The sequence below is a fragment of the Tigriopus californicus genome, chromosome 10 (genome assembly GCF_007210705.1).
Source record: "Tigriopus californicus strain San Diego chromosome 10, Tcal_SD_v2.1, whole genome shotgun sequence".
In the NCBI taxonomy this organism is placed as follows: domain Eukaryota; kingdom Metazoa; phylum Arthropoda; class Copepoda; order Harpacticoida; family Harpacticidae; genus Tigriopus; species Tigriopus californicus.
Window position 1 is genome coordinate 1,707,446 of NC_081449.1, and position 10,714 is coordinate 1,718,159.

At 40.7% G+C, this 10,714-nt stretch overlaps 3 protein-coding genes across 4 annotated transcripts in view; 1 reads left to right on the forward strand and 2 right to left on the reverse strand.

Annotated features, from left to right (window-relative positions):
* LOC131889134 (uncharacterized) overlaps positions 1-2,830 on the reverse strand; it is an 8,990-nt gene extending 6,160 nt beyond the window's left edge. The window contains exons 1-2 of one of the 2 annotated variants that reach the window (XM_059238146.1): positions 2,631-2,830; positions 758-827 (exon numbers count right to left, since the gene is read on the reverse strand). In XM_059238146.1, the coding sequence (XP_059094129.1) occupies positions 758-812 (55 nt within the window). In that variant the 5' untranslated portion in view covers positions 813-827; positions 2,631-2,830. Of the gene's footprint in view, positions 1-757; positions 828-2,503 lie in introns of both variants that reach the window. The other variant, XM_059238145.1, reaches the window with a different exon arrangement.
* An 802-nt stretch (positions 2,831-3,632) lies between these two features.
* Positions 3,633-7,989, forward strand: LOC131888462 (uncharacterized). Its single transcript, XM_059237323.1, has 2 exons — positions 3,633-3,960; positions 7,304-7,989. Exons 1-2 carry the CDS (start codon positions 3,899-3,901, stop codon positions 7,749-7,751), a joined length of 510 nt encoding a protein of 169 aa, XP_059093306.1. The 5' UTR covers positions 3,633-3,898; the 3' UTR covers positions 7,752-7,989.
* A 1,324-nt stretch (positions 7,990-9,313) lies between these two features.
* LOC131888685 (mucin-2-like) overlaps positions 9,314-10,714 on the reverse strand; it is a 4,435-nt gene continuing 3,034 nt past the window's right edge. Inside the window, exon 3 of the mRNA XM_059237604.1 lies at positions 9,314-10,089. Within this exon, the coding sequence (XP_059093587.1) occupies positions 9,509-10,089 (581 nt within the window). The 3' untranslated portion in view covers positions 9,314-9,508. The remainder of the gene's footprint in view (positions 10,090-10,714) is intronic.

Consider the following 10,714-nt stretch of genomic DNA (forward strand, 5'->3'; position numbering starts at 1 on the left):
GCCTTTGCAAGTCTCTTCTTTCCCGCCATGCTGTTTACGGTTCAACTAATATTTGACACAGATAGTCTTCTGTGTTGTACTGGTGTGTTTAAATTTTCTGAATCTCGATTTGTGTCACATTGCCAACTTCTCGTCGAATATGTGATCACAATATGTGTCAAAACAAGTGTCGTCTAAATGCACCATAACTAGGGCTCGTTAGGACTAGTTATTGGCTCGATTAAGGAACTCAATTCAGAGGAAGAAAAGGGCAATAACACGTGGGTGTAGGCAGACTATCGAATCGATCGAGACATTTTTCGCATCACGCTCCAGATTGTAACAATAAATGGTGCATTACTTTTACAACTATCAATCCAAAGTGAAAAACATGAAATGTGAGGAAGATAACACGTGCTAGCTCGTTAGGCCAATCAGTGTACTTTGGCCAACTGTGCGAATCAATTTCCTGGGCAATTTTGACGAGACTGCCATTTACTTACTTACTTACTTACATCTCACCGGGTATGATATGTACTGGATGTACTAGATGTACCATCACACCAATGAGGGATGGAAGTGCAAAATACTGATCTCGAACTAAAGTCAGATCCGGTCATTGACGCTCTTAAGAGCATTCGCAACCATCGTGTGTGAAGTCTCTTCCGTCAATAAAGCAATTAACTGTGTGACATCGATAGGAAATGCCATTGAGCACGACTAACCAAGTGAGGGAACGGTATCTTGACTTTTCTTGGTCTAGATTTGAATGACTTACCGGAGAGAACAGTTTGTAAACAAAGTAGAAGAACGGTTAGGATGAGTCGGATCATTTTGGAGGAGATGCTCTGAAATGACGAGATACAGCACAGAAATATTTAGCGAGCACCTTCATGAGGGTTAATGAGGTTTCCCTCTGAATGATATGGGCGGGGCTGATTATGTCATTGGCAAGTCGTTCAGTGGCAGCAGAATAGTGGTATGTAGGTGCTTTGTCAATGGGTCTGGAATTTATCAGTGATGGCTTAAGCGGTTTTGGTAGATACTGGATAAGAGACCTCTTTTCAAAGGACCGAGAGACATTAGATGAATTTCAGCAGGTAAGTGGTGGATGTACGTAGCTCTAATGAATTGATATGAGGAACAGTGCGTGCGATTTGCTTGGCTGGTTCACGACTGGCAAGCTGGATAAATGTGCGAATTGTGTTTTGAAATAATGAAATCGTTGGACGTACTCATAACCATCAAGATATCTTTCAAACTATTCCTAACCAAAGAAATAGTCGCTTCAAGCGTTAGTTTCTTGCCTTCCACGTATTAGAAACTTCTTCAGCTACTTTTCGTGACGTTTTAAGACGAAAACAAATCAAGCCGAAAATCCAAAGGAGAAAATTTGTTGGAATGGAATATGGTTTACATCTATGGCATGCCGAGTCATTCATTGTTCAAGATGAAAGAAATATGTTAATGGAAATCAAAACTTGGAGAATTATCAGGTGAAATGAGGTTAATGATCTTGGAATCAACTCAAAAAAAAGTAATATTTCAAAGCAAGTTGAGGAAATCCCAGGCAACAACATTGTTATTCAAAACTTTGCCTAAAGTTTACATAATGTCAAAGAAGCTTTTGCTAAAAACAGAAGGGAACCCTTCCTCTTCATGACAAGCCATTAGGGTCACTATTTTCCCATTTCATTTCTCAGCAGCAAACACTTACTTCAATTTTTATCCATTTTCAAGACGTGAACGAGTGCCAATATTTTCTTTGTCAATTTGAATTCCAGATCAATTTGACGGAAGCTCTTTAAGGAATTATATGATAGGATAGTTTTGTGAACATATTTCTTTGTTATTTATCCCTGCATGATAGTATACGAGTTAATTCTAATTCTGTATGGGTTCCAAACTAATTTTCACGTAAAAGAATGTGTCATGTACGTACATTAGCAAAGCAAATTTCAGTAATCCAATTGGGTTCTATTTCTTTTTGAAGGAGATGAACCTACGTACATACAAAGTGACATGGGGATAATTTATGGGGGCTTATCTTAATTCATAATCTTATCTGGTATATCTATTACTGGCAATTAACGACAGTAATTTAGCGTCGACAGCTCAATTGTAAATTCAAGGTAAACTTAGGGCGGATCAATTGAATTTCAAGAATCCAGTTTTTCGTGGCGAACTATGTATAAAAGGCATTGGAATTTCATCAAACGCAGAACCAAAGACGGAGCAACATTTGGAGTTGCTTAAAGATCAAAGAAGACAAGTCATTTAATGATCACCGAGTTTTTTTTGGCTCGTTCATTGAAGTCAGGTACAAAAATAGACTGGGCATCGTTTGATAGTTTTGTGCCCATAAGTAGAAAAGTTTCGCCTTGTTCGCACGCAACTAGTCCATTAAAACCTTCGGGGTGAGATGGCTCACAATTACTTGAATAATCAATGCCTTCTTTAAATGCTCAATACTCTCGGGTTTAAGTTCTGATAAGAAAATTGTGGATTAAATCGTTTGTCTGACCTGTCTCTTAGACAATCTGACGAATGCTGCTGAAAGCCCACTTCCAAACTGTGTGAAGACCCTGATTTCAAGTTTTCCACGTATTGTGCTGACTCGTGTTCTGGAAAACCACAAATTGTGAGCTCACCTATCCAAACCAATCCTCTTGCAACTCAAAGATGAGACTGAAAAAAAATGTTCTCCTGTCGTCACTAGGCTCTCTAAATTGCTTCTTTTCTTTGTGAAATTGCTTGGATAACCAGGTGGTTTTCGGCAGGTGAGGCAAATGTAATGCTTTTGAAATTTTCTCCAAGGAACTCCCAAAAATTGGTAGGTAGAGCGGCATGTGAATTAAATTTCAACTATTGACTTGACAGTAAACATAGACTCATGCATTTAAAGTATTGGAAACTATCAAATAAAAATTTGCTACAATCTTCTGTTCAGCCTGATGAGAAGATAAACTAAAAACAGTCAAATGAGCGAGATCGATACTCTTTTGGTGTGAAGAATGAATTAATACTGAGGGAAAGGAGACTCTACCAATGGAAAACACATTTTAGTACGCGAAATCCTTTTGGTGCGAACCGACCAGTTTCTTGATGTCGGCTTTATTACTGGAGATTACTTATGCATTCATACTGAAAGCAATAAACACATCTCGTGTAAAAAATAAAAACTATTGAATAATTAACTACAATTGGCACCCCAAATGTTTCTTGCGAATCCATGGATCACTGCCACATGTCACGTGACAAGCCTAGGAAGCGAACCAACGAACCCCGGAGTGTCATAAACAGCTACAAGTGCAGACAGCGCCCTCCTACCGCGCAGCTGATTCTAAGCTTCGTTTAGATTGGTGGCCCTTATTTTCAACGCCAGACAGCACAAACAAAACGGGACGAGACGCTGTAGATTCCTAAACAACCAACTCTTGACATGCCATAAAAGTGATTTTTTTTACGGATATTATGAGACCTTGATTTTGAAGCTAATATTTTGCTAGAATTAGCCATAGATAACTCAAATGCATCATTATTGAATAAACTGCCCAATCTGCCCCATAGTTCCTAGAGGCTGACCATAGAAAACAAAAGAATGTATGTATGGAGTTTTCTATGAGACTACCTCACAAAGTGCCCTCTGAAGTGTAATACGTAAACCATATCCCGATGCTACCTATCCTGGCGCAAACCTCTTGATTAGTGTGTTAGTAACTGTTGCAGGTTTATGGTTGTCGGAGAGCTCTCGGTAAGGCCTGTCTCTGTCCAAGGAGGCACAGCTGAATAGCATGACGGGGCCTCAATGGCCCTGGCCCTCGAGTGACGACGTGGTACACCACAGAGCACCAAGAGAAAGAAAGACAGTGATGGGTGTGTTCGGTCATCACATTCAGACGGGATCCTCTGTAGTGAAATGCCGTTGGACGAGAAATTGGCCACTGGCCTGACACTAAGGCGCTGTCTACTAACTTCAAGGTAGGGAGCATAAGAGGGATCTTGATTGCAGCTATGTATGAACGGACGAGATGCCGACCACACATATTCATCATTTAACCCACCTGGATCATAATCCGAAAAACAAAGAAACATTCACACTATAAACTATCGACGTACTCGTAGCTGGCACAGACGGAGGTTTTGAGTTCAAAACTCCGTGTACATCCACGAGGTTTTTTTAATTGAAATATTTGATGTTAGCGGCGTGCTTGGAAATTAATGAATTTGGCCTGGAGGCATGTTGTCAATTTTGAACTGACGGTCTAGAGCAGATTGCCTCCTCATCACATGGGAAGAGATAAATACGGATGTGAGAGATCACCGACAAAGCATGATACAATTTGTTAACAAAATATGGTCGTAAATCGCAGCCTTTTTTTAAATGGCACGCTTAAAGTTTGATGGCTTGAACCACGGACTTCTAGAGATGTGGACTGCAACGGAAGCCAAAATATCCTATCTCCTAAACCGTTCATCTTATTCCAAATAAGCATATAATACGACCACAATATCTTGTTGAATAGATGAGCTTGACCAAATTTGAGCCCAAACCTATGCTTCGGGAACACAGGAGACATGGTCAATGTTATGTAGTAAACAATACATAAGATTCGAATTTTCGGCCTGCTCTTGGTCAGCTACATAAGCTTTAAACAACATAACTTTGAAATGATCCGCTTTACAAGCAACTGATATAAAAATGACCTACCTTTAATTGACGAGATCTATGTTTCTTATGTTATTACTTTAATTCGAAAAGTGGCTCAGAGTTGCCACGACCAAGAGCAGGCCGATTTGGGGGGAAGCTCGATTGCCATCCATATTTCTAAAAGCCCGTGCTTAAACTAAGATGAAATCGAAGTATGCCATTTACCCACTGTTACGAGTAAGATATTGGATTGACATGACCTTGATTCTACTTTTCAAACTAGTTAAGGCAATTGGTTTTCCTTTTCAAATGCGTTTCTCTGGCAGTCTGCTTCTTGGGTGGTCAATTCCGTTTGCATTAAACTTACTTGAGGTATTACGTGATGATCTGACACATTCTTTAAGAACTGGAAACGCCCCAGACAGAGCCTATCTCGCTGGTTTTCGAGGGTTGGTCGGTCCGTACAAATTCACCTGTCATATTGAGGGCTAAAACAGTCCCCTGCCCATACTTATTATCAGTACAGACAATCCAAGGAATCCCCAAATTCTTGACTTATAGAAAGAGCACCATCGCGCTGTTGAAGACATTTCGGTCTCAAATTAAATCGGAGGCCTAGAAAATGTTCTTGCACAATCTCTTTTCCAATAAAATAAGTTTGCCAAAGAGTGCAGAATTTTAAGCAAGCAGTTCTAGGATATTTCCACCCTTGTTTTCCAATTCAGTTTAACAAATAATGATGAATGAACGTTGTCTGCCAACTCTGAGACGATGATAGTCGAATATTACATATATATACAAATGCCAGGATTATTCATACCCCTACCAAAAACCAAATCTCATTTGCTATGGCATAATGAAAATGACATGTTACACATTCCAAATAATTGAAAATTCGATGAGAATATCCAGTCGCTTCAAATGTATGGCTGAATATATTGCACGTAAAAGTGTTATCTCTATAGCATCACGATGCCAACTCTGTACAAGTCGATTGTCCAACCACATCTTGAATATGACTCGCCCATTTGGGCTCCAATGAGTTCAGCAGGTTTGCAAAATGTCGAACAAGTCCAAAGATGTTTCACTAGGAACATCACAGGATTGAGAGAGCTCTCATATGGAGAGAGACTAAAGAAGTTGGGACTGCACAGTGTTCAGAGAAGGTACGAAATGTACCTGATACTATACGTCTTCAAAAGTCTCCATGAGCTTTGTCCCAACCCAGGATTTAAAGTCAATTCTAGTGACCGTAGAGGCTTAATGTGCGTTTTGAGAGCACCTTCAAGCCCTCGAGATTCCAGGCTAGTTCGAACAATGAAGTCCACATCTCTTCTTTCTGGGCTCCTTCATTGTTTAATATGCTTCCCTCTAATATTCGTAGGGAAAATGTAGGCCTGGTTGATCCGCTTGCATCTTTCAAGTCAGACTTGGACAAATCTTTAGATTGCATTCCAGACCAACCCTACATTTTCGTTGCAAGACCAAATATCATATAAAGATTGAAAGGTAGTATATAACCGAATTATAACCCTTCACTTTAATAGTACTGGGGATATTATTCCCTGTAGCGGTTAGAAAAGCCCTTGAAAAGTCAACCCCTAAAAATAATTCAACAAGATCTTGTGATGGCATGATGTACGTATTGGGAAATAAGTGAACGGTTAAGGGGATAATAAATGTTGGCTTCCGTTCGCAGTCCACACCTCTTGAAGTCCATACAAACGTACATTGTCGTTCAGCGCACAAAACCTTTATTTCCAACCAGTTTCTGCGCAGTTTTTAATACGCTTTAGACTAATCTTTACAATAAAATTCCAGCGTCCTTGGAAAACCCCTGATGATAAATATACCCCCAAAATGATGTTCTGCTAAGCATTTTCTTAAGAAGATGAATGCATACATTTTTTGCAATTCCAGCTGTAAACGTAGGATGACAAGAGTTCTTGAATGTTGTGTTTTAAAATCAATACTTAACAAAATATGAAGATTCCTAAAGCACCAATAGCTCCATTCAAACAATAAAATTTCAGCCTCCACCAAAAATTTCACAAAACCCTGAGGGCAAACTGTACGCAAAAATGGCAAGAGATTTAAAAGGGGTTCGTAAAATATTTGTAGGTGACTTATAGTTTTTGTGTAAGAGGAAAAGAAGATGTATTTGCAATTAATTACATTCACAAAGTAATTGACACATGTCTGGATGAAAGAATGTCTCACCAGATGTTTTTTTTCATGGAATGATTATTTAAGTACGCTAATATGCTATAATTGTCCATAACTCATGATCCACAGTTGTGGACACACAGATTTGGTAGGTCAGAGGGGAAATATTTGATTGTGCAATAAAGAGTTTTATGGGGATCTTTAGCGATGAAGTGCGAATAGGTATGGATTTGTGTTACTTTAAAACAAACAAAATATATGATATGGTTCATACTGCAATATCATACAAAAGAATGTTTTTTTTTGTTTCAAACTTTGGTGAGGCAGCAATTGGCAAAAACAACAATTAGGACAACTTTGCAGACGGACCAGCTGTGCGCTTTTTTAAATCATATCTGATGATGAATAAGTTACCATTGATTGGTGGAACGGATGAACAAAACTGGATTGGCCCTGGTTTTGGTTCGCCATGTCCAATTCCTGCTCGGTTCGTCTATTTATTTTTAGTCGGTTTGGCAATGACCATCTAATGGTATCCTCCATGGCCCCCATGGCCTCCATGGCCTCCATGATCATCGTGACCACCATAGCCACCATGACCTCCATGATCATCGTGGCCACCATAACCACCGTGACCTCCATGATTTTCATGACCACCGTGACCTCCATGACCACCGTGACCTCCATGACCACCGTGACCTCCATGACCACCGTGACCTCCATGACCCCCATAACCACCGTGACCATGATCTCCGTGACGTTCTTGGTGGTGATTGCTGAAACCATAAGCATGGTGGGATGCATAGTGATCTTGGCCTCCAACTCTGCCAACTCCATGATGTCCGTGGAGTCCAAAACTGAAGCCTTGGAGATGCGAGCTCCTGTGTTTGTCGGTAATAGGATTGGCCTCTACCAATCCCAAGAGGAGGGCGATTATCAGCTGCGGGAAAAATAAGTGAAAATGATGAATTAGGTTCGCGCTGGTCCATGGAAATGGTGTTATACGACGTCTAGTCTTACCAACGTTCTCATCTTAATATGTTTGGAACTGGCTTTGGAAACTGAAGTCAAACGAAAAACACACATCATTTATATACTTGCGAGATTTGGGAATTGTCATATCATGGTTGCTTTGGATGTGGATGAATCATAAAATCGCGTCATAATTCCTTCTGTGCCTTCCCGTCTTGAATGTACGAGCGTACGTACTACGCATTTAAAGCTTGTGCGAAAAACCCTTTGATAATGTTGTAAGGGTGAAAAAGAAAGTGCCTCTAACTTAAGTGAAGTTTTAATTAGATTTGTCCATTTGGGGTCAAAATGTTTCTCTTCCGCGATTTATAACCTAAACTAACCTAAAACAAGGATTTAGGCCCAAAAAGAAATACGATTGACACTCGCAAGAGATCAGGCCAGATGCCCTTGCTCCAGAAACAACCCAAATGTTGTTGACACAAGTTTTGGGCCTTCCTCGAAGTTTGCGCTGGAGCGCTGTCTTGTTGGAAAATCCCTCTTGAAGGATCAAGCAACAATTTTCGATCAAAAATGAAACCATTTTTGCAAGTCCTTGACAAAGCTGGCACTAATAACTTGGACAATATTTCATCAACATAATACTCTGCAGTCACAGACTGTTTTTTGGTGAATAAAATGCAATTCGGAAACCACCCGATGGCTGATAACGGTCCAAACTTGAACTTTCAATTTAAACTTGACAATCGGTGTTATTGGGACGTCTTCAATGTTATTGGCCCAAACGCGGTCGGTCTGGCGATTTTTTTTTGACTTTTCACGGGCTTTTCTAACCGCTACAGGGAATGTGATCCCCAGTACTATTGAAATATCATAATGAAGGGTTATAATTCGTCTATTTATTACCTTTAAATCTTTGTATGATATTTGGTCTACCAACGAATTTGAGTTGGCACACCGAGCTAGTCCTTGAATGTAGGGTTGATCTGGTATCCTATCTTAAAATTATTGTCCAAGTCTGACTTGAAAGATGCTACCGGATCAACAAGGCCCACGTATTCCCTACCAATATTAGACGGAAGCAAATTAAACAATGAAGGAGCCCGAGAAAAAAGACTTCATTGTTCGAACTAGCCTGTCTCGAAAAAAATGCACATTAAGCCTCTACGGTCACTAGAATTGACCCTAAATCCTGGGTTGGGACAAAGCTTATGGATGCTTTTGAAGACGCACAGTATCAGATACCTTTCGTACCTTCTCTGAACACTGTACAGTCCCAACTTTTTAGTCTCTCCCAATATGAGAGCTCTCTCATTCCTGTGATGTTCCTAGTGAAACATCTTTGGACTTGTTCGAACTTTTGCAAACCTGCTGAACTCATTGGAGCCCAAATGGGCGAGTCATATTCAAGAAGCGGCTGGACAATCGATTTGTAGAGAGTTAGCATCGTGATACTATCTCGGGACTTAAACGTGCGATATACTCAACCACATGTTTGAAACGGCTTCAAAAACATGTAAGTACCAATGAAGGCGAATTCCAAAGCCATTGGGATTATATATATATTTTTTCGAACGCAAGACATCATTTTGAGAAACAATGATTTTTGATGAGATTGTGATGAGGTGCTGCGGGGTCCCCTGTTTAGTGGGGCGAACCAATCTATCACTTTTAGACAGAACTGTTCAAAGATTCATGGAAATGTATGCCTGTTGACCATTCCGGCGAGGCAACATGGTCTCATAACTCATTTTGTTTCTTTATGACTCCTTGGGGAACCTGAGATACGCCCCCTAGACCCACAACCCCAAGCTGCTTATTTGTACCCAAACCCATGATAATGGGCGACACTCCCGGACCCCCTCCGACCTTCACTGGATGAGCGGGTGAGGTCAAAGGTGTATTAGGCAATGAGACGATCCCCGGAGCCACCGAACGAATCACAGTCGGAGCCGCCAAGCTTAAAGTCAGATTGGACGGTCCAGCACTTGAAAACACCACAGATTTTGACAACGGATTGGCCGAGGACGTTTGAATGAGAACTTTTTGACCGCCTCGGATTTGATTCAAGACAAACTGGCTGGCTGGATTGGCATCTGAGTTAGGTCCCAGGGTCTGGATCGGATGACTCATGACCAGGTTGCCTTGGGTCAAGCCGTTGGCCGTTTTGATGAGCACTGTCTTGGGGCTGGTTGATGATCCTGCCACATTTTGAGCGAGCATGGCTTTCTGACTCTCGCTCATAACGGGAGTGACGTGGAGGCCAGAGCCCCCCACCACCCGTGGTCTCTGATGTGCGCTTCCATTTTGTAGTGGGGTACCTGGGCGGGAACAAAAACAGAGGAGTTCTATATCAGTACTTGGAGTATCGTGGCTTCCCCTTGGTCTTAAAACGCCTTTGGAAGACTTTTTCTTGGTCTTGATAGCTAAGCTTATTGCAACCGCCTTCAAAGTGACAACGTTTGAACATTTCTATGAACGTTCTGGTCATGTATTTACATGAATACATTTACTTGGAATAGTAAAAAGCGAAGAATCTAATTCATCAAATATATCTTTCCGTTTTAGGGCCAATGTGTTTTGGGAACGGTTTCCCTTTACGACATGCTCAATCGCGAAAAGAACAGAATTTTCCACAAGTTGAATAGAGCAAAACTATCAGAGGCTGAGCTGGTTATTTTCGTCCAACATGTTGAATATTTCTTATAAATTGGAGTTAAACTGAGGCCGCTCAGGAGTACTTACTCGTTGAACTAAGACTAGAGAAGGGTGTATTATACAAGTAACACATTTGCACAAGTATTCGTCTTTCAGCCCTGATTGATGCTCAAACCAACTTTTTATGAACAGCTCAATCAAAAGGCTATATGAAGATGAGCTACTCTCTCTTTCTTTTAAGACGTCATATTAAGACGAATTTCGAAATGATTCACCCACCCCTGGGCT